The sequence below is a fragment of the Schistocerca serialis genome, chromosome 1 (genome assembly GCF_023864345.2).
Source record: "Schistocerca serialis cubense isolate TAMUIC-IGC-003099 chromosome 1, iqSchSeri2.2, whole genome shotgun sequence".
Classification (NCBI taxonomy): Eukaryota; Metazoa; Arthropoda; class Insecta; order Orthoptera; family Acrididae; genus Schistocerca; species Schistocerca serialis.
Window position 1 is genome coordinate 474,858,225 of NC_064638.1, and position 26,730 is coordinate 474,884,954.

A 26,730-nucleotide genomic window follows, 5' to 3' on the forward strand; every position below is an offset into this window, starting at 1 on the left:
TCACCTTGTCCATACCCATGTTGACTGCAATTTTAATGCACACTGCGTCTCAGTACCGTTACCGGCGCCCAACATGATGTCATGACATTAACACTACTTACAATGCAAATCCCGCAGTACTCACCGTGAATATCATTCCTATAAAACCGGGTACCCATGTGGTAAATCGTTTTTCGACTACACTTGCTCAAGCAGCAAAACTTTAATTATACAGAGGTTACTAAATTCATGGGATTCCTCCTAAGAATTTGTAGGATCTCCTTTTTCCACCCTCAGTTCGTACCATCGGCTCTTATCAACTGAAATCGTGACTCAACTGACCTAGCTACGGTTTTGCAATTGTGTAGGGTCTAACTGATATGGTCATGAGCCGAGAAGAGGCCCTGCAAACGATGTTTGTTAACAAAGGCACACGCGTTGGTTGTATGCTGGCGAAGTCCAATACGCCAGACTTCGCCGCACTTTCGAAACGGACGTATTGGTCGTACGTCCCACATTAATTTCTGCAATTTTTCAAGCAGTGTTGCTTGTCTATTAACACTGAACTCTGACGGCCCTCGGTCACTGCGTTGTCCGTGGTGAGAAGTAATGCCAGACTGTGGTATCCTCGGCACAGTCTTCACACTGTGGATCTCGAGATACTGAACTCTCTATTGATTTACGAAATGGAATGTCGAAAGCGTCCATCATTATTTGGGAACATGGCTGTAAATGCTCTCCAAATAGACGAACATCCAGTCCATTTCATGTAAACGCAGCCTACAACACTGTGGAGACCCAAAGAGCTTGCACAGGTAAGATTTGTCACCAGTAGGTTCGAACAACACGTAAGTGTTAACTGAGATGCTTCGGGAACTCGAATAGGAATCCCTTGAGGGAAGGTGATGTTCCTTTCGAGAAGCATTATTGAGAAAAGTTAGAGAGGTGGCATTTGAAGCTGACATCGTAATGATTCTACTGCCTCTAAGATACATTACGCCTAAGGACCACGAAGATAAGGTACGATAAATTAGTGCTCATACGTAGGCACACAGACAGTCGTTTCTCCTTCTCTCTATTTGCGAGTGGAACGGAAAAGGAAAAGACAAGTAGTGGCACAGAGTACCCCCGGCCACGCACCGTACGGAGTATCTATGTACAGTCGTGGACAAAACGAGCGAGATCCCTCGCCTTTTCGTTATGCTGATCCGCAGAGCTTTAGAGTCTGCAACACAGCATAACAGGCAAGGCGACAAAGTGCTACCAACATACTATGCACAGGCGTGAAATTGACAAACTATCTGAACCTTGTCAGACTGTTTTCAATCATGTGTAAGACTATATTAATTCTGATTAGTGTGTTAAACACAACACGTAAATATAAGATATAAATCAAAGAAGAAACGCTAATTACTATGAGCTGTACTAATAGAAATGAAATTCAGCTTATCGAAATAAAATAACTGTTTTAGTAAGACAAAGTACCCCATATCGTTACGAATTAGCAAAATATTATGTGCATTCGGCCGCGAAACTGTCTGTGTTAACGTTCAGACCAGTCATACTGGATTACCGTTGCTGGCCTACCGTGAAAGTGTGCAAATTTAGCAATACGTGAAGATTCATAACGGAATTCAGTTAAATATCATTGAGTGCCACACTTAAGTCAATTCAATTATTGACAGAAGCGGAAAAAGTAGGCAGTAACCAGTATAAAATTTTACAAGTGTTTCATATGTACATCCACAGGCCGCCAGTACAGAATAAAGGTAGCAATAAAACGTAGTTGGGCGCGAGAATTTCTTAAAATTGCTTTACTGATCGTCTACCTACCCCCATCGAGATTAGAACCGAAAACAAATCAGACCGCCCTTGCAGTAGCAAACACATTTCACTGCGCTAGCAGACAACTCAGGCAAACAGCCCTCTATTACTACCCCAGACATGAATAAGCCGGCAATTTCGCAAATAAAATGGCAAAATGATATGCAGTTTCTGTTGCGTAGAGCTTTGTGGACTCAAAAACATGAATTTTCTACCTTATTGTCACCGCTCATGTGACAATAATTCGGGATGATTATCGAAATAACGAAATACTGTTATTAGCGAGTAAATTTAGTAGGATAATTCTGCACCACTCCAGGAAATAAACGGCTACATGGCTGCCAAACATATTCTACAATGTTTCGAATTCTGCATTACACTCGCCACAGCCAGAAAACGTTCGTTATCCGATGTGTTTCTTTAGCTGGCTAGCAATGGGAATGCTCTCACTTCTAAAACACGGTGGCATTAATACTGGTATCTGAATTACCACGTGTATAGGCAAATGGATTTTATTTGCATTCATGTAAACGTGATTTGGATCGAAAGCTTAGGTACGATTAATATGCTGATGTATCGACTCCAACTAGGACATTTCGAATAACGAGTAGGGGGAATTATTTATGTGGTTCTCATCTTCAAAAATGGTTCAAATGGCTCTGAGCACTATGAGCACAATGGGACTCAACTGCTGAGGTCATTAGTCCCCTAGAACTTAGAACTAGTTAAACCTAACTAACCTAAGGACATCACAAACATCCATGCCCGAGGCAGGATTCGAACCTGCGACCGTAGCGGTCTTGCGGTTCCAGACTGCAGCGCCTTTAACCGCACGGCCACTTCGGCCGGCGTTCTCATCTTCAGTAATGATCGTAGCTATTTTAGTTGTTAGGATTTCGTCACCTAAATCGGTAAAAATGGAACCCTACTAGTATCACTTTCTTGAACGTCTATCTGTCTACCCAAACCTTAAACCCTGTTTACATCGAGTAGACATAATAAACGGAAATGTGTCGCACTTCCTGAGGTATACGGTACCTTGGTGGTGTAAAAAAGTGAGCTTCTTTCATTTATATCTTATATTGACGTGTTGTGTTTAACACACTAATCAGCATTACACATGACTGAAAGCAGTCTGACAAAGTTCGGATAGTTTTTCAATTTCACCCCTGTGCATAGTATGTTGGTAGCACTTCGTCGCCTTACCTGTTATAGTGCCCCTTTATATCTTGTGTATCCGATGCTACGGTCATGTGTATATCTGCACATCACTATCCCATGACTTCCGTCATCGCAGTGTATTTGCTATTTATACTACGACTATAATCAAATGGAACTGCGAAAGGCATATAGCTATATGGAAAAATGGTACATGGACCGAAAAAGGTAATGTATAGCAGAACCCAGAGAAGGTGTTTATTCACAGTGGATGTGAGATCGCAGCAGCTGCTGGTGGTGGAGGCGATGCGCTACCAGTTCAAAAAATTACGAGACCGATTTTATTCCTGGTGCATAAGCAACACCGGCGCAATAACTACTCTGAGAGCTGTAAACAACAAATGCTCATTCGGCCAGTACATTGAGAGCTGACAGAGGTAAGTAGTGGACGTACGAATGTAGTGTGTCAGTGTTGTTGTGTCACAGATCGCTATTGAGCAATATCTCTAAATAATGTGTTCAAGACGTTGTCCAGATTATTTCAAGGAAGAGAAAAATGTGTGTAAAGTTTGTCCTGCACACATTGACTCCTAGACAAAAGCAACGGTGCGTGGACGGCTGCCACGACATGATTGAAGTGCAAAAAAGTATAAACAATTCTCTTCTGGAAAAAATATCTCGGATGGCGAGACCTAGTGCTATCAGTACGAATGTACCACAAAATGGAAAAGTCCAGAAACTCACATGAAGGGTCAACGCTTTGTTGACAGGATCAATATTCAAGACAATATGACGCTCGAGTTCGACAGCATCCCACAGAAGGCCTTTTCAGGCATTTTCACCAAGCGAGGACGTTGTTTCGAACCCTCATCCGGCTATCCTGATTTAGATTTTTCGTGATTTCCCCAAATCACTTCGGTAAAATGCTGGGATGGTTCCTTTGGAAGGGCACAGCCTACTTCCTTACCCATCTTTCCCTAACCCGATGGTGCCGGACCCCCTCCCCTCAAATTAGACATTTTCACTTGGTTCTATGAACGTTCTCCATGTTGTACTCAAGTGGGTGAGGTGGGGTGGAGGGGAAGGGTGGGGGGAAGAGACTATGTAGAAGGTGGTAGTAGAGACCAATTGCTATAAAACAGCCAGATGAGATGTGTCCAATTTTTATTAAGTACAGAGCTACAGCTGCTAGTATGTAACCTGAACAAACTTAAAGCAAAGGCAAAGGAAGACTTTCAAAGTTGATTTACAAAAATTCCACCGCCAACTTCAATACACTTCTGACTTCTCTTGACAAGACCACGTGTAGCTCTTCCGACGTCGTCTTTACGTTCTTTTATGAGGTCTGCACTACTCTCAATCCGAACGATCAAATCAGATTCGCATTTCAACCATCCCCACAGGCATAATCCAAAGGAGTAAGGTCCAGTGACCTTGGTGGCCACGAAACGCGCCCTTTGAGACCTGGTACCAAGGAAGGCAGGATTGGGTTGCTATTGTGGACGGGCCATAATTAGTTTATTTTTGTTCAATCAGGTACACTTTATTTGGAAACGACACCATATAAAAGGTGGCAATAAATTAATAAGTGTTCCACGGCTGAAGGCCTTAATGTCAACAGATTCAACTATTTCTCGGCTGAAGGCCCCAATAGCGATAATTTAAAAACTGTTTCACAGCTGAAGGCCTGAATAGCAATCTTTTAAGAACCCGTTAACTTCTTCAGTTTGAAGTTACAGTTATTAAAATACTTTTTAAGAACAATCATCAAAATCTCATTGTTAGAATACAATTGTCTAATCAAAATTTTAAGACAAGGAACACTCAGGGCTGAAGGCCTTAATGACAACAAGTCAACTATTTCTCGGCTTAAGGCCCCAATAATATTCACTTAAAAACTGTTTCACGGCTGAAGGCTTGAATAGCAATCTTTTAAGAACCAGTTACTTCTTCAACTTGCAATTACAGTTATTAAAATATTTTTAGTTTTGAAAAAAAAATCATCAACTATGATCAAACCAAGAGAGAGGGGGGGGGGGGGGGGGGGGGCTAACGTTGCTCCAAGGATCGACCTGGGAAGCCCCTCGAAACTTTGCAAGCGATGAGACAGACAGCGAAGAGTTGCATTCACTTCACGAGGTGGTAACTCAGACTAATAGAAGTTTAAACTACGACCAATAATCATTTGCCGAATGTACCTAACGTGCGATAACCAATGCAACGATGGAATAACACACCCAAGCCGGAACCGGTGGTCAGCACTATGTCTTCAGTCTCCGGTGTTTAGAGCATCCAGAAGCGGATAGGAACCACGATTACCAGAGTAGGAAAAAGAAAGACACCACCCGGCCCACAAATCAATGAAGCTGTCGAACTACACGCCTTAACGGACAGCAGCGGCAACGGGAGGAAAAGTACACTGCCGTAACATACACTAAGCTCCAGGGCAGGTAACTGGGGCGTTAGCGGCCACTAAGCAGGAAAAATATCACTGGTTGAACATCATAAATAATAACATATAGAATACAACAATTAATAATAAGAAGTGGAGGAAGGCCAATTAGGTTCTCATTTCCCAAACGCTTCATTTGCTGCTCTTCGTCTCGGCGACACTGCGAGCCGCAACACACAAGCAAATTGCGAGATCTCACAATGGTGAAGGATTCACTACTTGAATTAACATCCACTCAACTTAAACTTCCTGGATCCAGTTGACAACCACGTTGTACACCTCGCGACTACAGCGCTTCCATCCGGCAGTGCATGCGTGCCGCCAGTGGTCTCGGCGTGTTTGCGCTGCGCGGACCTGGTTGCTCGTCCGTCCCCAACCGAACTGCCGACTCACATGACACGGAAAAACCACAACGTCGCCCCAAAGATAGTGCCACCGTTACTAGATATCGATAACCGCCTCTGCTGCCACTAGCGGACAGACAACGCTTGCAAACGGAGTGGCGCCAATGAACACAAGAAGAAGACGACAACCGTAACTACACCAACTAAAGGATACCAATGCGAGTCACAGCACAGGTCGCACATATCCACCGATCAATCTTCCGCTGAATGTTAGGCTTAGATGTTGTCTCACCTGACGACTACAATGTGTAGAAGTCCCATCATGCTGGATGAACATACGCATTCTTGTAGCCAAAGGAATCCATTCCAGTAATGCTCATTTTCAAGTAAGTGTAGGTAAGGGGACGCTGTAAGACGATGCGGTAACACAACAGGCCCAATCAACTGATTGCGAGTCAAACCACACCACACACTTGCAGAGAACCTTTCTTGAAAATGTGTCTCCACAATGGCTTGTGGGTTTTCGTCAGACCACTGATGTGAAAAACGAGTGTTATTGATGCCGTCAAAAGTGAAAATGACTTCATCAGTGAAGAGTAAAAACGGGATCACCGTGCGATTTTCAAGTATCAATTGACAAAATTGATGTGTTGGCAAATGTGCCAACACCTTGTAGATGTAGGAGGCCGAAATGCACGCTATCTAACGCAGACGGGCGTGAATTCTGGAACAGGATAAGGAGTGAATGCTAATAAGAAAAGTATGCAGCTCCTCGAATACTTAACTTTATATCGTCCTTGTGGTACATCGCTCTTGATAATACAGATAAGACTATCTTCAGATACGGTTAATGGCGCCTTGCTAGGTCGTAGCCATGGACTTAGCTGAAGGTTACTCTGTCTCTCGGCAAATGAGAGAAAGGCTTCGTCAGTGTAGTCGCTAGCAAAGTCGTCGTACAACTGGGGCGAGTGCTATCCCGTATCTCGAGACCTGCCTTGTGGTGGCGCTCGGTCTGCGATCACACAGTGGCGACACGCGGGTCCGACATGTACTAAATGGACCGCGGCCGATTTAAGCTACCACCTAGCAAGTGTGGTGTCTGGCGGTGACACCAAAAAAATTCTAATCATCTATCTCCTGCTCGAAGGTATTAAATGAGCTGTAATGATACGGTTGCAACCAGAGCATTAGTAATGCCCGCCATACTCTTGTATGTGGAACACCAACACGTGCAAAAAATTCTACGTGTGCTTGTTGATGGGCTACGTTCTACAGACCGAATAATGCCTTCTTCTTCATCCACAATCTGTTCATTTACACGTCCAGATGCAATATGAATGCTGGGACTGTACCAGTGTCATGCAGTATATCGAACACACGAGTAAAATCTCTTGAATCTGTTTGCGGTTAGGAAGTCGTATGCCTTACTCTCAACAAGCAGCAACAGCGTTTCCATTACAAAACCCATACACAGATACCATATCAGCACATTCAGCATATGTAAATACCTGCGGCATGTTTACACGCTACGATACTGTGGACTAGGTCAACAAATCAGACTAAAAACTTCAACTTGAAGTAAAGCACAACTTCACAGCGTGAAGATTAACAGTCAACTACTGACATTCGATAAATACGCCCGTAAAAACACATAGCAACCGTTGTGGCAACACACGAAAGGAAAAAGCATTGAATTCAGCTGTACGCAATGAAACTTGTACAGATGTTATATGACATTTTTATTGCAATTCGCGAATGCTGTCACCTTCTAAAATATTTACGATTCCTCCTGAAACACCACGTATTTTTTACTAATCCAGGCTCGAAACTTTTTGAACAGACGGGGGAGGGGGGGGGGAGGGGAGATACCTTCAAAATCATCACGAATACATTTGTCTTTTACTAGTGTGTAGGTAAAAGTGGGATTTTTCATATCCCTGCTATACGATACCTTTACTGCTATTCCACTTTTGGGCCTGAAATTTTGTAGCTGGACGTAATAATTGTACACACTGGCTTGGAGTTTGCTAACACGTTTCCCTCAGGCCGTTTCAGAACAACTACCAGAATATTTGTAACACGCAGAGAGGATTTTAATTAATTTAATTTTCATTATAGGTTTTTCGTTTAGTTGCCCACTGCATAATTGTCTAACGTATCGAGTCTGAAAAGACAATGTAAAGTGCAGACAGTGCTGCAGTGCTGTAAGTAATTCAGCGAGTTCGGGTGGGTGTGCGAGCGCACTAGGCAGCCATCTTCCGAAAGAGCTTCGAAAGCATTTCGGTTGCAGTACGGTCAAGTGACGCTGTTTACGCCTCAGTCAATCGTGCGGAGTACGGAGATTGGGTGTGTAGGAGAATTTTGCAAGCTCGTTAGTCATATACACTAACCTGAATACTAAACGAGCGTCTCGTACAGCCGGCCGCTGGTGGCCGAGCGGTTCTGGCGCTACAGTCTGGAACCGCGCGACCGCTACGATCGCAGGTTCGAGTCCTGCCTCGGGCATGGATGTGTGTGTTGTCCTTAGGTTAGTTAGGTTTACGTAGTTCTAAGTTCTAGGGGACTTATGACCTCAGCAGTTGAGTCCCATAACGCTCAGAGCCATTTGAACCATTTGAACGTCTCGTACATCAGAGAAGAGACACCCCGGGTGATGGCTGTGTGAGTGAGGCGAAAGGGCGGCCGCTCTAGCTGGACAGTTTGCGGTGTGATAGCATCGCATCGCGGTGGCAGCACCATAAAATAGTCAACACATGCACTGCTTTTTAAATCCGGAAGAAGAGAAACTGTGAGCATCTGAGCCTGCATCTCGTGGTCGTGCGGTAGCGCTCTCGCTTCCCACGCCCGGGTTCCCGGGTTCGATTCCCGGCGGGGTCAGGGATTTTCTCTGCCTCGTGATGGCTGGGTGTTGTGTGCTGTCCTTAGGTTAGTTAGGTTTAAGTAGTTCTAAGTTCTAGGGGACTGATGACCACAGATGTTAAGTCCCATAGTGCTCAGAGCCATTTGGACCATTTTGTGAGCATCTGAAGCGTGGTGTTGCAAAGGATGCTAAGAATTAAGTGTGCAGATGTACTGTGGAAAGGAATAGATGGCAAAACACGTCTGTAGAGCCGGCTGCGGTGGCCGAGCGGTTCTAGGCGCTATAGTCTGGAACCGCGCGACCGCTACGGTCGCAGGTTCGTATAGTGCCTCGGGCATGGATGTGTGTGGTGTCCTTACGTTCGTTAGATTTAAGTAATTCTAAGTTCTGCGGGATCCCACGAGGGTTGTGCCCGCCATGACAGTGAGAAGGGTGCACAGAAGTATGGTATTGAGATCTGTGGGGGCCTACAGAACATCTCCATTGGGGATCCTATTAGTCATAATGGGGCTCTGCCCTCTGTACATCAAAATAAGGGAACAAGCGGCTTGTCACTGAGCAAAAAAGGGGAATTATGAGGAAATTGTAGACATCATGGGTGCGAGGGTGGAGGACAAAAGGGAAATAAGGAAACGAGGGGAGGAACTTTGGCAGGGGTCTTGGGAGGTAGAAGAAACTGGACGTAGATTTTTCCAGTTCATACCAGATGTGACGGAGCGTTTGGACATGAAATACTTTGAGCCAACACGAGGAATGATCCATGTCGATTTGGGAAGAGGGCTACACCCGCGAGTGACTGTGGCGTATCAGAGGGTACTCCCGAACATGTGGTTTACGAGTGCCTCCCTTCAATCATGTTGCGACTACATTTTGAGACAGACTTCCAAACCACGACACATATCAACTGCTTAGACGTGAGGACACTTTCCAACTGCTAAATACATTGGCCAGCGAGGTATCACGGAAAGTTTTAACAGAGTACTTGAGGGACATGAACTAAATAACTGAGACACCCAACACAGATTGCGTGCAGAGCCCTATTCCCATACCGCCTGTGCGTGGACTGGCCGACTTTCCATCATAGTGGGAATCCGCCCGTGCAGGATTAGGGGGAATGGGGGTCAATGCTACCGATAAGGACATGCACCGGATATGCCGTAGGATAAGTTAGTTTGCAGGACTTAGTTTAGGAAAATTATGGTAGGGAACTGCAGCGAATCAACATCGTGGGCTGCCCAGTGCCAGGGGCACGCTCTTCGGGTTTAGCTCGATGAGCAAGGCTATCAAAGTAGGTTTATGTCTCACTGGCACACATGTGACGCTGTAGGTGATAGGAACTAGTTATAAGAAATAGATATAAGTCCTAGGTACTAATATTAAACGCCCATTGTATGTAATACTCACTGTAGCTCACGTGAAAACTGTAATTAGCTGCAACATAATATCCAGTTGTATAATTATTATGACCCACTAATCAGATAAGGAAGTGGGTTAATACTGTATAATTATTATGGTTTGTGATAAAGTTCTAGGGGACTGATGACCTCAGAAGTTAAGTCCCATAGTGCTCAGAGCCACGTCAGTAGAAGAGTCTCAAGAGAAAGCGGGGGCTCTTAATGTGATCTTTTACGGTATCTGGAGTTGTAGACGTGGCGCTAGAAAGAGCATTCGATGCGGAAATTGCAAATGGCACATCAAGACTTGACTAGCTAAAACATATTAGGGACGATGTTGGGTGTGATACATCAGAGAGTATGTAAATGATCGCAATTGCAATTCTCTGTGAGACGTAGGGCGGCTTCCACAGTGCTTTCGTGTTGTTCGTTTTTGGTATTGTTACCAGGTCTGGTAGCGTATGTAAGGAGCGGGAAGAGCAACACATATTGAGTGACCACTGTCTAGGACACGAAGATCAAAAAAGTCCAGTAAACATGGGTTCTAAAATGCATACGGTGGGAGCCTCGAGCTTTTCCTCATTGTCAGTACTTCGAAACAAATCTCTTCTGCTCAAGCTCTTTGATTTCCGTACTTCGGGTGCAGGTAATATGGAACAAAACACGAAATCTTTCAAATGGCTCTGAGCACTATGGGGCTTAACATCTGAGGTCATCAGTCCCCTAGAACTTAGTACTACTTAAACCAAACTAACGTAAGGGCATCACACACATCTATGCCCGACGCAGGCTTCGAACCTGCGACCTTAGCAGTCGCGCGGTTCCGGAATGAAACGCCTAGAGCCTCAAAACAAGAAATAATAGTCTAGTAAACATGTTCTCTAAAGCGCGTACATTAAGTGCTGTGGGCACTCGTTCTGCAAAAGAAGTGAGTTGCATGGTAATGAAAACGAACTAATACTCCTAGATCTTAAGGCATGTGTATTAGAAATGGTTGAAATAGCTCTGAGCACTATGGGACTCAACTGCTGAGGTCATTAGTCCCCTAGAACTTAGAACTAGTTAAACCTAACTAACCTAAGGACATCACAAACATCCATGCCCGAGGCAGGATTCGAACCTGCGACCGTAGCGGTCTTGCGGTTCCAGACTGCAGCGCCTTTAACCGCACGGCCACTTCGGCCGGCATGTGTATTAGAGCCCATGTTTACTAGCCTTTTGGCTTCGAATGATCGTTCCCCTCATATTTCTGAATATTGACGTTTCCTTCTAGTACATTCTGTACACTTTCGTAGCGTGTCGCATGCCTACTAGAGAACATAATGGCGCTCATTCTCGTGATAAAAGAAAGCCAAAGTTGAGGAAATGACGTCTGAGGACACTGAGAACGCTTTTAATATAACGAAAGAAGGTGGACATACTCTGAATCTGCCCACTGCTGACGAAATTAGTCTCGCAATAATTAGGTACTGGATTTGAAAGAGACCTGTAACAAAAGTCGAAACGGTAATACGAATAAAACTAAAGAGTGACTCAACCTCTCTTCGTCTTCCTTCGTTACTGAAATCGAAGTGTTAATGTTCTCGTTCAATGCTCGAGTGGGGTAACTCATTTACAATCTGTGGATATGTATCTTGGTTGATATCTCTTTCAGGGGTACAAATTTATTAGAAATGTAGCGACACTGTTTCTTCCGTTAAACAAGATCTTTACTTCAAAATCACTTGGAGAAATAACCTGCCCAAATCAGGATACACAACACAAGTTAATCATTTATTAGTTGATAACATGGAGACGCAGAATCCAGGTTGAAGCTGTGATCACGCTTTGTGCACTGCTCTGCTTGCCTTCGTGGCAGCTGTTCTGGCTTTGGCAGCTGTCCTGGCATTGGCTATTGTCCTGGCTTTGGCTATTGTCCTGGCTTTAGCAGCTGTCCTGGCTTTGGCGTGAGATGCAGTCCTTGAGTTTGCAATGTGCCTCGAGTTGCCTTTGCCAACACGGGATTCTGAAAATGAGGTCAAAAATTTTAAATTTCTTTTACAATATTTATAATTTTAGGAGTGAAGTACTTAGTGGATATAAGGGTATAAACAAGCTATATTCGTTGGCATGTTGCAACACTACGATCTGTGATTGTTACTTAGTGAGAAACTGCCTCCAATTATAGCCGATAATGTATGTGACATGTTGGACTCACTTCATTTTAGAAGAAACAAACACAACAAGTAGTTTTTTAGAGTTCTAGTAGCACTTTTCTTATTAGGTGCAGACGCGGCATATAGTGTCTCGTTTTTGAGGCTGTAGTACTTAATGTCCCAGAAAGACCACCTTCAACTGTGTACCAAACTCTCAATTCATGAACCGAAATACGAAGGATTCATATTCAACAGGTTTCGCTCAAGCGTACAGAGAAATGCTGTAACGATTCCTTGAAAAGTGTGTTGGCATTTCTTTTCTTGCTTCCTTCACCGTCTGTAACTATGCACAGTCTCTGATTCATTGAAGACTTTCCTAGTTCTTTGCAATACTTTCGACTTCGAAAAACATTTCTGGTAGTGAACCAGTATGATAGCTGAACACAAGTTTTAATCATTAGCCTCAGTTCACAGCTTAAAAGCCCTGTTGGCTCTCATCACTCTTTTTAGTGGCTAAGCTCCATTAGTAATACTTGAACCGATATACAAAGAACTTACTCACCACAGCAATCTGTTCTGTATAGGGGAAGCCGTGCTGCAGGATATTGTGCAATGACGACATGACAAAAAATCCCTAGCTCAAAAGATAATGAGAACTAACATTAATAAGCTAAACTCAAGGGAAGCGTAATTTAAGACTGAAGATGTTTTAAAATGAACATTTAAAATAATGCATGATTACAAGTTTTCGAAAGTAAACAAAATACATTCTCGTAACGTTATTGCACTCTGCGGTTTTTATTTCTGTTCGTGATGCTAGAGATATGACTGCCGTCATGCATGTGTAAATCCATTTCTTCATAGTCATAATAATTTGGTTTACTATATTTATGGATGTCTGCAGAATCTAATACTTCCTCATACATTCCATTACAGATTTTATTGTGAATATTCTGGTGTTGCACCCTTGGTGTTCGCGACATACACTAGAAAGTATTCTTATGCTCTGCGGCTGTTTAGTATTCATTACCACCTCCGTAACCGAGGTCGCTTTAGTACGGAAGCGCTAGACCTGGAGGTACTCGGATCGAATCCCGTTACAGAGGAAAGTTTTCGAAACTGCTGTCTTTTCTGTAAGGGGACATAAGATGGCAGTATACACTTAGGTATAACCAGAAAGACGTCAGTGTCTCTAGCTTGACATCTTACTAATAAAGCAAGATCTCAGCGTTTTATTCAGAGTTTGAGAAGCACAAATTCCAGATAGACGATCATTTCAGTTGGCACTGTTCCGCAGCGTGGACGATTTCATTTGCATTTGTGTAGACAGAAGTTGTTGAGTGTTGCACTAAGTATGAGTAAACGTGATCTGCACCGAGGTCGTATGTGGAGTCTGAGAATAAGCAGTATACGAAGGGTATCACGAATGTTCTGTGCAAAGCAGTTGTAATGCGGTATTACAATCCCGTAAAATGTCTATACTTTGATTGCCGTGGTTGATTCGACCACTCATACACCAAAAGTGTTACAATCTGCTGGCTGTCAGTTGCGTGTTCACCATATAGTGTTTGTTGGTGAAGTCCCATCACTATACGCTAGATGGCACCATGTACAGCCGATTTTCTTGCGCAATAGTTGGCGAACCTATTGGGACTTACAACTGCAAAGGAAAAAAGGTGTTAAAATCTGGGCCGGCCGCGGTGGTCTAGTGGTTCTAGGCGCGCAGTCCGGAACCGCGGGACTGCTACGGTCGCAGGTTCGAATCCTGCCTCGGGCATGGATGTGTGTGATGTCCTTAGGTTAGTTAGGTTTAAGTAGTTCTAAGTTCTAGGGGACTGATGACCACAGCAGTTAAGTCCCATAGTGCTCAGAGCCATTTGAACCATTTTTTTGTTAAAATCTGGCTGTGCAGAATACACCGATATCATTTAACTGCAAAGCTATCGGAGTTTTTATCTATATCATGTATGTTACTGGATTAATTCTAGAAGTAGACTACGGATTTGCTTTTTGTTCAGTTTTATATATCTGCCAGCATATTACGACTTCTGTGGTCATGCGCATTATTTCTACGTAAATACAATTTGTTAAACAGTATTGCCGCCAATGACAGTATGGGACTAAGGAATACGAACATTAACCATCAGTATTCAGATGAAGGCTGATCTGTAACTGTTAATGTGCCCATAAGTAAGAAAAATACATGTCAGTCATATATTGCTCAAATATACAATTTATTGTGGTTCAGGGTGTGATACAGATGCAGCAAGCAATGTCAAATATATTCAGAAACAAGCAATGATGTTTGTTTTGCCACAAGTGTCAGATAATGACTCGATAAATGAAGAACAGGTAAACTTAACTCTAATTGCAACGGATGTTTTGAAATAAGGATTTACGTTTAAGAGGGATGAAAGCGAAGGAATTACACTCAACTAGAATTAAAGCTATGAATGTGATACTCCAACCCAATACCTATCGTTATATTTATAATTTTGAAAATGGAGCACACTGTTTGATTTATATACCATACTGGGTTTGCTCTTATTTAAGGCGTAATAAAACACTTAAAAAACTTAAGATCAATGTTTTTATTTGTGGGTGGTCAAAGTTTCATTGTGTTTTTGAAGTGAGAACCAACAGTGGAATGGTAGTGACAGTAGAGAAAGTAGAGGAAAGTCAGTGTATCCCCAGATCCATGCTAACTTTGACCACTCTAGTTTTTACTATTACTTCATCTGCACTTTAGAAAATATTGTATTAATCGGCATGTAATCCTTTCATACAAGAGCCCCTATGTTCAGTAACATAAGTATCACAGAAGTTAAAAACAGTCATGATAATGGCATTTGAATCTGCAAATTGGACAAAGTATACAGGTTTATGGTACTCATGTATTTGAACCAACACGCACGTTGCGTGCAAGAATGACGGAAATGAATTGCGGACTCCTTGGCGGAACCATTCTCCGAATTTTTCTTTAGTGATTTAGAGTTAGCAGAGAAAACATAGCAGAGCTCCGGTGTTCCTACTTATGGGTTTTCCGAGTCTTGACTAGTGCCTCTCGTTCTCGGTTCATCGGATGAAATCATGAGGTACAGTTGATGTTGATCCGTCCGTCGGCTTGAACTATTTAACTTGGCATCCCATTCATTGCCATTCAATAATACCAGTGTAAGTTTCGGCATTTCTCACTGTCGCTTCATTCAGATATTCATCCACGGCAGAAGAAACCAGCATCACTATGAACAAGCATTCTACACAATCATTCCCGTAACTTGCATACACATATAACAAATTTTCCACCGGTGTAAGCAAATCAATGCCAAACCCCCTCCGCTAACCACCACAGGAAAGGAAGATGCCAGAATTTGCCAGAATGGGCAGTGATGATTCAGCCATTGGTGTACGCGCCTTCTTTCCCTACGTCCGCCTTCTGCCAGCACTATCCAAAACACAGCTGTAACTGAGTCGACGTACCTTGTTCGGTGGTAGAGGCCTCCGCCTCGGCCTCGGTCTCGGTTGTCGACTGTTCTGTAGAATTGCTGCCCTCGCTGCTCGTTTCGATGACTGGCCCGATTCCAGTAGGCAGCTCGCCTCCAAAGTCACCATCGCCGGGAATGCCTATCTGCAGAGCACCATCGCCGCCATCCACTGTCTCTGGAAGGGATTCGGGGATGTCTATCTCTTGAGCACCATCGTCACCACCCACTGGCCCAAAAGAGAATCCGGGAATACCTATCTCCTGGGCAGCAGCGTAAGGTGCATGTAGCACGAGCAAGCACGCGCCAAACAGAATTATTACCAATTTGCTGCTCATTGCTGTCATGGGCAAGTCTCCGTATACGTATATTGTGAAGACAACTGTGAAAGTCGACGAGTTGCACACTACCTTATATAGTAAGTAACGTTTCCTAATCAGTGATGTCCCACTAAGCTGAAGGTGACGCTAATTAGCAGTACACAGGTTGAGGAAAACAAAAATCGGAGTAACTGCGATTGTCGTTTATCTGCTGCTATTACAGCCGAGGCTAGCGACTGAGCCTCCTTGTTAGTAGTGGTAATATAACTTATTTGAAAGAACGAGTTAATTACGATTTACGGAAATATCCACTGGTCCGTACAAGATTTGTGCAAAACTCCACTGTTACAAACCGTGTTGATCAGTTCAAAACGATCTGAAACAGGACACACAACAAAATTAGATAAAGAGTACAAAATGCTATACTCTTCCATTTTGGTGCAAGTAAGAGTTTCTTCGTGAATGCACCAATCTCAGTAAGTTGTTTAAATTCATGTTCATTTTCCACCAAGCTCTATACAGGGTGCGTCAAAAAATGTGTACACACTTTGAACTGTCATAGACAATTTATTTCACGTTCTAAAAGGTTAAATATCTGTGAGAAAGTAATGTTATGTTTCTTCAAGAAGTAGCAGCAGTGGCAAGGAAGTAACTGCAACATGGCAGACGTGCGTTTGAGCTTTGAAGCGCGGAAGCAGATAATTAAGTGGTAATGGAAGTTTGAGAATGTAGCTGCGGTTCGAAGACGGTGGAGAATGAGTATGGTACAGGACCACCTTCAAAGTTAACAATTACACGTCTACGAGACAAATTCAAAATTCATGGAACAGTGTGTGATGTGCATAAAGGTCGATCAGGGCGACCTCATACAGGTACAAGTGATGATTCCACAACTGCGGTCTTGGAACTGTTTCAGCGTTCGCCTCAAAAATCTTCAAGGCAAGCGGCACGTGAGAGTAATGTAAGTGCTGGTAATGTGCTACGCATTCTGAAGAAAGGCAAGTTTCGTGTGCACATTCCAAGGCTGGTGCAACAGCTAAGTGACGACGATCCAGATCGAAGATTAGAATTTTGTGAATGGGTTAAGGAGATGGTGAGACGTGAAATTGGATTTATGGGTAGCATAATTTGGTCGGATGAAGCCCAATTCAAACTCAATGGAACTGTCAATAGGCACAATTGTGTATACTGGGCTGAAGATAATCCTCACATTACAGTTGAAAAGGCTGTGAATTTGCCTGGTGTAAATGTGTGGTGTGGTTTGTCTGCAAGGGGACTCATTGGGCCTTTCCGCTTTGAAGGTAGTGTTACTGGAGAAACGTACCTAACAATGCTTGCTGACATCATATTCCCTGCCATTCGTGCATTATACGGTAATGGTGAGTTTTATTGCCAACAAGATGTCGTCCCGCCGCAGTAGCACAGGGACGTACGAGCATACCTGGATCACAATGTCCCAGACCAGTGGATAGGACGCAGGGGACCAATCGAGTTTCCTGCACGCTCTCCAGACCTCACGCCGCTGGATTTCTTCTTCTGGGGCACAGTAAAAGATGAAGTGTACAAACGTAAACCACGTAACCTGGACATACTTTTGAATGAGATTCAGGCGGTGTGTGCAGAAATCTCATTGGACACTTTGGTACGATGTATGGAATCAGTAGTGACTGGTACTCAGAAATGTATTGAAGCTGAAGGCCACCAGTTTGAATATTTATCACATTTGAAAAGTACATTTCTTTTTCCAATCGTACTTTAAACTTTCCATTTTCAGAAATTTAACATTGTAGAATGGGAAATAAATTTTCTATGACCCTTCAAAGTGTGTATACATTTTTTGACGCACCCTGTATATTAGCCAAAACTTGCCTCCCTTTTTCATTATTTAACAACGTCGATTACGTCTATTTTATTTGCTGACATGAACAAAATATTAGTAGACTACAATGTTTATATGGTGTGCTTTTTTAAAGACTATTTGCGGAACAAGTGATTGTTGATGTAGGTTTTCTATGCCTATGACCACAATTAAATGAATTAAAATCGAAATTGCCCAATCGCGGTAGGTAATCATAAACACACAAAGCCCCGCCAGGTAATGATAGTATTCGAAAACCGTACATCTGCATCTACATCTACATCTACATCTACACGAATACTCTGAAAATCACATTTAAGTGCCTGGCAGAGTGTTCATCGAACCACCGTCACAACAATTCTCTATTATTCCGATGTTGTACAGCGTGTGAAAAAAACGAACACCTATACCTTTCCGTGCGAGCTCTGATTTCCCTTGTTTTATTATGATGATCGTTTCTCCCTATGTAGGACAGTGTCAACAAAATATTTTCGCATTCGGAGGAGGAAACTGATGGTTGGAATTTCGGGAGAAGGTTCCTCCGCAATGAAAACCGCCTTTGTTTTAATGATATATCCGATATCATAATACAAAACGTGATGCCCTTCTTAGAACTCTAGCGATGTACTCCGTCAACCCTGTCTGGTGAGGATCCCACACCGTGCAGTAGTGTTGTAAAAGAGGACCGACAAGCGTATTGTAGGCAGTCACCTTTAGTAGATTCTTTACATTTTCTAAGTGTCTTGCCAACAGAACGCGGACTCAGTCTTTGGTTAGCCTTCTTCTCAATATTTTCTGTGTTCCTACCAATTTAAGTTGCTTGTAATTGTAATTCCTACGCATTTAGTTGAATTTCGGCTTTTAGGGTTGACTGAATTATCATGTAATCGAACTAATTTCTTTTACCACTCATGTGGAGACCTCACACTTTTGATTATTTAGGGTCAATTGCCAATTTTTGCACCATACAGATATCTTTTCTAGATCGTTCTGAAATTTGTCTTGATCTTCAGATGACTTTACTAGTCGGTAAACGACAGCATCATCTAAACACAAACAACGTAAGACGGCTGCTAAGTCTGTCACCTAAATCGTTTACATGGATAAAGAACAGCAAAGAGCTGTAAGAGTGTTGCAGCTCCAATATGACACTAACCTTACATGAAATGTAATGAGAAATTCTGTTTCTCTCTCTCTCTTCCTCTGTGCTGGTATTGCCTCTCTCTCTCACTCTCGTTTCAGTCGTGGGTCTTCTGACTGGTTTGATGCGGCGCCCCGCGAATTCGTCTCCTAAGCCGACCCTATGTCCTCTCAATTATTTGCTTGATATATTCCAGTCTCAGTCTTTTTCTACCATTTTTACTCTCTAGAGCTCACTCTAGTACCATCAAACATTCTCAGAACTTTCTTCCTCAAATTAAGACTTATGTTTTATAAATGAGATTTTCACTCTGGAGCGGAGTGTGCGCTGATATGAAACTTCCTGACAGATTAAAACTGTGTGCCTGAAGTTTCTGTGAAGTTTGGAAGGTAGGAGACAAGGTACTGGCTGAAGTAAAGTTGTGAGGACGGGTCGTGAGTCGTGCTTGGGTAGCTCAGTTGGCAGTCTGCCTTCGCCAGTGACACAGTGCGGACCGTGTTGCCTGCCGGCCGCGCTGTGGGGCGCGCGCCTGTTTGTTTACGCCGGAGCAGCTTACCGTGTGCGGTGTTGTGAGTCTAGAACGAGATGGCACACTCGTACAGAAAAACGACTTTGAAGTTCAGTTTTGCGAACGACTATACACGACCAAAGGCACACGAGATTGAACGTTTCTTCAGAGAAGAGGTAAAAATCGATCCACAGGAAATCGTGGGAATCAATTTATCGCTCGTTTCAAGCGTCGTCTATGTCAAGCTTGTTGACGAGGCTGCTTGCGAAAGACTTCTACAACGATCACCGAACGGGTATCGTTTCTGTCATGCCGACGGGAATGTTGGTGCGGTTACAGTCGGTCACGCGGGAATGGGGATCCGCACTATACGAGTCTTCGAACTTCCTTTTGAGGTACCGTCTGAACTTCTTACCGACGCCTTTCGACCATACGGTACAGTTCTATCCCATGTGGCCGAAAAATGGACGAGTTTTACCACGTACCCCGTTTTAAATGGGGTGAGACAAATACGGATAGAACTGCGCAAGCACGTCTCCTCTTATTTGTACATAGGAGGTTGTCGAGCGATTATAATCTATGATGGGCAACCTCGCACTTGCTCGGGGTGCGGGAAAGAAGGTCATGTCCGCTCGGAATGCCTCCAGCGACGTTTAGTGCAAACTCCACGGGATGACGTTCAGACGCCACAACAGACGACTGTCTTACCGTTGACCTTTGTGGAAGCCCTGAGAGGCGACGTGAGGGAGATTTCCGATGGGCACCAGCAGCTGCCCCCTATAGAGAACATGGACACTAACGGACTGGAACTCCGACCACCGGTTCCACCACAGTAGACACAGGACACCACACAAGAGATGCAGCTGACGGCCGCTCCAGGCTCATCCGTGGTGGCTGCTAGTGCTTCCACCGAGAGCGTGATAGGCCAGGCCCAAGACGGAGGATACGCAACCCAAACAGCCGATTCGGAAGCAAGGCAACGGAAACAGCGTTCGCCGAAGAGTAGAAAGAAGCGTCGACTGACTTCTGCTGACGATAGCCATATTCCCGAGGGGACAGTGGATGACAACGACAGTATCGACCTGAGACCAGTGGATTCAACAGGTACCGAGATGACGATGCAGGAACTACACAGCGACGATAACTTGAACTCTCCTTCTGGTGACCGGAAGGCGGAAGTGGAGATGTCAACTGTCCCACATCAGAGCGATGACAACGTTACCTCCCATCCTTCGACCAGTTCCGAAAATATGCTGGGGGACTGGGCGCAAGAAATGGACCAATAGGAACAGGATGAAAATACGAACGCGACGATTGAGGATAGTCCTGGCCAGAGGCCGGGAGGGGTCGGGAAATGTTGACCAACTTAGTGTGTTGAGGAGCGCCGGGGGTGCAGATAGACGCTTAATGACACCGCCCTACAACTGATGAACACAAGCCAGGCGTACCGCATTGCCACGATAAACATTAATGGCATACGGACACCGCTTAAAATTCAAATGCTGAAAGTTATGTTACGCGCTGCGGACGTGGATATTGTTCTCCTACAAGAAGTGCGTTTCACATCGCCGCCAGAGTTCTACGGTTACGAGGCACATTATTCAGTGCACGATGAAAGTGGATGCGGTGTGGCGATTCTCACCAGGGAAGGAATAGGAGTGGAGGACGTCAGGTCTCTCCCTTCGGCACGTGGCATAACGATCACTGTCGACGGCGTTCGTTTCATTAATTTATACGCACCATCTGGCTCCACAAAACGAAGAGAAAGTGCGACTTTTTACACCGAAGAGATAGCACCGTTGTTCGCTGGACGCTTTGATAACTATATAGTGGGCGGCGACTTTAATTGTGTCGTCGACAAAAAGGACCAAGTACCTCATTATGTGCCATGCATGGAACTGCGTGCGTTGATTACCGAAATGGCGCTTCTGGATACCTGGGAACTGCAGCGTGGTGACAGACCGGGTTATACGTTTGTCACGGGACACTCGCCGAGTAGACTTGATAGCGTGTATGTGACACGAGCTCTACGGACGACGATACTGGATGCCGAAATCTGGCCAGCGGCTTTTACGGATCGTATGGCGTACGTCTGTACGATTTCACTAACGCGTCAGAAGATATGGCGGAGTAAGGGTTACTGGAATATGAATTGTGCACTTTTACGCGACACTGAATGTCACCGGTCGATAGAGGCGGCCTGGGAGACCTGCGTTCGCCGCCAACGAGCATACACCTCGGTTCTCCAGTGGTGGGTTAAATGCGCAAAACCAACGTTACGGAGAACGTTGATACGACACGGGCAGGACAAATCGCAGTGGAACCGCACGACGGCTGATTTTTATTTTACAACCCTGAGGGAGCTGATGACCCAACAACCATCGCCGGAAAGGCACACTGCCATGCGCTGGATAAAAGCCAAGTTATTACAGCTGACGAGACTAAGAATGGAAGGTATAATGATCCGGGCGAGATTGGCGGACACAGTTGCTGCCGAAACCCCCTCCATGCACCACGTGGTACGTGAACGCCAACGACGACGCAGGACATTGATCAGGGAACTAATCTCTGAAACTGGCCAGCAACTTGTGCACCAGCGTGATATTGCGCATGTGTTTACCGATTATTTCCGCCAGTTATATGGACCTGTACATGTGAACCACGAGACACTACATGATGTCATCTCGGAAATGCCAGATAGAGGGCCACCACTGGATGCAGAGACTTTCATCACAGCGATAACAGAGGACGAGCTGACAGACGCAATTGCCAGGGGGGCTCCGAACAAGTCCCCAGGACAGTACGGCTTCCCAATTGAATTTTACCGCGCCTTTGCATACCTCATGGGACGGACCTGGATTCAGATGTAAAACGAACTCCTGTTACCGCAGACTGAGATACCTGCCGGATTCACGGAGGGTATCATCATCCCAATACCCAAACCACGCGGTGGCAGAAATCCAGGAGATCATAGACCACTCACTCTCTTGAACTGCGACTATAAGATTTTCGCGCGCATCCTTGGGGCTCGCCTGCGGTCTTCACTTTCTGATAGACTTCTCATAGGTCAAACTTGCATCGGCGGTAAGAGTAACGTACATACGGCGCTCGGTGACTACCGAGATATCATCGCATTAGCAGCGGCATGCCGAGTGCGTGGGGCACTCGTCGCTATTGACTTCGATCATGCGTTCGACAGAGTGGATCATACCTTTTTGCATGCGGTGATGGGCAGATTGGGAATCCCACAGGCCTTCATCCTAGTGATCATGCGACTGTTACACGGCGTACGATCAAAGGTCTCGGTGAATGGACGGGGCACTGACTACATTGTTATTTCAAGGTCAGTTCGTCAAGGTTGCCCCCTTTCGATATTTTTGTATGCAATGGCCTTGGAACCCTGTCTATATGGTCTCCGAAGACGGTTGGAGGGAGTGCCGTTGCCACAACTGACCTTTCATTGCCGCGCTTATGCTGACGATGTGATGCTGGTGGCACGGACAGGCGAAGAAGTACGTACGGCGTTGGGATGGATACAGCGATACGGGATGGCGGCAGGAAGCGTGCTTAATCTACAAAAATCACGCTGCATGAATGTCGGTCGAGGATTACAACCGGGGGAGGAAGGCCCGCTCATCTTAGTTAAGACCATAAAATGCCTAGGTATTACGTTCCACACGGATGTACAGCGGACAGCAGCGGATAACTACCGATGCATATTGAAGCTGATGCGGACAATGGTGCTGTTACAGAAATTAAGAGCGTTGGATATGATTCAGAGGGTGACCTATGTTAACGTATACCTAGCACCGAGACTCACTCACGTAGCGCATGTCCTGTCTTTAACGCGCACAATGGCATCACGGATACAAGCAACTTTCGGAACCTACGTGAGTGTGGGACACCGGTTTAAGATCCGATACACAACGCTTACGCTACCACCTGGAGAGGGTGGACTTTGTCTAGTGAACGTATATGAAAAGGCACGGGCGTTATTCGTCAGTACGGTTTTCCGACAGTGGCGCGGTCAATTTCGCAATATCTCGGGTGCGTTGGCCGATGTACTAGCGCCCACTTCAGTGCTGCCCCCAGTCAATGTGGGCCATATTTCACCGAAGCTGTCACATTTCAGTCTTTTTTTTTTTTTTTTTTTGGAGCTTAGCTATGTCAGAGATTCCTTCCCAACAACACGACTACCGACGACGCGAGACGTATACCAACTCTTACTGCGCCGGTGCCCCAGGAATACCCTGGAAAAGAAGTACCCAGACAAGAACTGGCTACAGATATGGCGCGTTATACGGTACGTTTACCTCCCAACGTCGGTACGCTCAACATGGTATGTGGTGATAAATAGGAAGTTCGCAACGAATCAACGGCGGCACGCGATTCATTTGGCAGACACTCCACTATGTTTAGGCTGCGCAACAGTGGACACTGATGAACATCGTTTAGCATGTAGTGGGACGGCTCCAGTGTGGCACTTGGCACAACAGATATTGGCGTTCCTGTTACGCTCCGCCCCTCACACAATTTCATCAGACACACTTTTTTCCCCCAAGTGGCCGAGTGGTTCTAGGCGCTTCAATCTGGAACCACGCGACCGCTACAGTCGCAGGTTCGAATCCTGCCTCGGGTATGGATGTGTGTGATGACCCTAGGTTAGTTAGGTTTAAATAGTTCTAAGTTCTAGGAGACTGATGACCTCAGATGTTAAGTCCCATAGTGATCAGAACCATTTGAAAAAAATGGTTCAAATGGCTCTGAGCACTATGGGACTTAACATCTATGGTCATCAGTCCCCTAGAACTTAGAACTACTTAAACCTAACTAACCTAAGGACATCACACACATCCATGCCCGAGGCAGGATTCGAACCTGCGACCGTAGCGGTCGCGCGGTTCCAGACTGTAGCGCCTTTAACCGCTTGACCACAGCGGCCGGCTAAAAGTACTTTACCTTGTAGTGAAAATGAAGCACACAGTTCTTGTAAGTTAGTATGGCTAGATGTCATTCTCGACAACCTGAATAATTGGATCTTTTTACTGACCTCCCACCTCAGGTGACTGAATTGCCGAATGGTTCAAAGCAAACGAGTTTAATTTCAATCCCGTACCGGACTCATACAATTATACGTGTAGTTGGTGGTGTCTTCAATTTATCCTCAATATAAATTATTTCGAGTAAGTAGTTGATGAGCCCACTCGAATAGTAAACGGTTGTGAAAACACACTTGACCTCTTAGCAAAAATAGTTCTGAGCTAATAACGAGCATCAAATCGGGTACAGGGGTTAGTGAAAGGGCTGTAGAAGCGAGACTGAATACCGTAACTCCCAAACTCAGCAAAAATAAGAGAAAAAATGTATATTAAAATATCCAGATGACCATTCCTTTGGGCGTCCTGAGAGGCAATCTCCGCTCCTTGGAAATTAACAACGCAAATGTAGACCAGATGTAGCTGGGATTTAGAGTAAAAGTAACGACAGCAATTCAGAGATTTATATCAAATAAATTAACAAAAAACGGAGCTGACACCAATGATACACAAAACAGGTCAGAACACAGTTGCAGAAACAACGAAAAAACCATGCCAAATTTAAACGAACTCGAGATACCCAAAGCTGACTGATAACATTACAAAACAGTAAATGACAGCGTCATCTGCAGATAATCTAAGACTTGCTACTCAGATTGTCTCCTATGTCGTTAATAGAAGGCCTACAACACTTCCTTGGGGAACACCTGATATTACTTCTGTTTTGCTCTTTGACTTTGCGTCTATTACTACGACCTGTGAACCTTCTGACAGGAAATCACGAATCCAGTGGTGATATTCCATAGGCACGCAGTTTCGTTAGAAGACGCTTATGAGGAACGGTGTCGAGAACAGACAGAGTCTTAGAAAGACGACCTCCTAAGAAGATGAAGCAGATGGTACGACCTGTTAAGGAAAGTCCCAGTCTGGGATTTATAACATTCGTTATGGGCGCGGTAGCAGTTACATCGTGCATTTCATTCGCACCGTTTCCGACGGTTGTGCAGAACATCAGCGGTACATTAACAGTCGATAAATGGAGATACATGCAGTGGCTGAGCACAGCCTCACACACAAACATAAAATACTTTTTGATGAAGCAAAAGTTTTGTCCAAAGCTCCAATATACTGGGATTCTGTGCATAAAGGGGCTGCAGAAATAAGAGTGTGCGACAGGAACTTTAAGACAGCGGATATAATCCTAGCGGTGCACGAAAGCGAACTCTCGATACAGAGAAGGGGCAGAGATATTCGACGCAATGTTTACACTACTACGGGAGCAGTGGTGCCACCAGCGTAGACATTGACACCATCTGCGACAGCATTACGCAATTACTGGCCAATCAGAAGGCGTCTATGGGCTACATAAGGCCACCATAGCAGCTGTTTTGACAGTGTTTCCTGACGAAGACGACGGAGGTAATCGTCGAAAGCTTGAGGTTTTACCTTGAACTGACGCGGCAAGAAGTCCACCAATGTTTTATACATCTCAAATAATTATTGCTGTATTCAGCTTCAAATATACGGTTTTATTGAATATTGGAACATTAGTTGAAGGCATGTGTACTTCTTTTTCTCTGCACTTCAGTTGTCACCTCCTTCAGCTGATGAGATTTTTCTGTTGTACAACACTTTAATGAAACATTAAAAACACTTGTCGAAGGAAGTAGCCCAAAAAGGATAACATTCAAACACCAAATGTCTACACACAGTTAACAAGTTTAATGTTGTTTATTGTGCTTATAGAGAAAATATGTGTAGGCCCAGCCATGAGTCAAGTTTTCCAGGCCAGAAATCGCTTGTACTGAAGAATGCGGTCACTCCTAGAGTGCCCACTTTGGTTTTCTACCTGCCTTCTTCAGAGCCGTCCTGGCTTTAGCAGCTATCCTGACTTTGGAGTGAGAATACGTCCTAGAACGTCCCCTGTGCCTTCAATTACCTTTGCCTGCATCGGACTCTGAAAATGAATTAGTTTGCAAAAATTACATTTTGCAGACTGCGGTAAAAGATTCAAAGAAAGGAACGAGCAGTATAATTTAAAGGTAGCGATTATAGAGTTAGCGCTTGTTAGTATGGTACTGGCTGCCTGCAGTGCATAATTTAAGAGACAAAGCTACACATATTGCGAATTATATGGTAGTTGTGTCGTGTTTTGCGACTGTAACGATGTCTTATTTGTATCAGAGGTTTTTCACTTTATTTGAAGCACCTTCTCTGGCCATTGTAATAATTGTGATTT

The 26,730-nt window shown here is 44.5% G+C and overlaps 2 protein-coding genes across 6 annotated transcripts in view; both read right to left on the reverse strand.

The window, feature by feature from the left end:
- LOC126473479 (uncharacterized) overlaps positions 1–16,027 on the reverse strand; it is a 67,653-nt gene extending 51,626 nt beyond the window's left edge. Inside the window, exons 1-2 of one of the 4 annotated variants that reach the window (XM_050100558.1) lie at positions 15,627–16,026; positions 11,699–12,016 (exon numbers count right to left, since the gene is read on the reverse strand). In XM_050100558.1, coding sequence (XP_049956515.1) covers positions 11,832–12,016; positions 15,627–15,975 — 534 coding nt within the window. In that variant the 5' untranslated portion in view covers positions 15,976–16,026 and the 3' untranslated portion in view covers positions 11,699–11,831. Of the gene's footprint in view, positions 1–11,698; positions 12,017–15,626 lie in introns of those variants that run through there. The other 3 variants (XM_050100573.1, XM_050100566.1, XM_050100582.1) reach the window with 3 other exon arrangements.
- The window catches only part of LOC126473502 (uncharacterized), a 156,506-nt gene that overhangs the window by 100,817 nt on the left and 28,959 nt on the right, over positions 1–26,730 (reverse strand). The gene's annotated exons all lie outside the window — the stretch shown is intronic.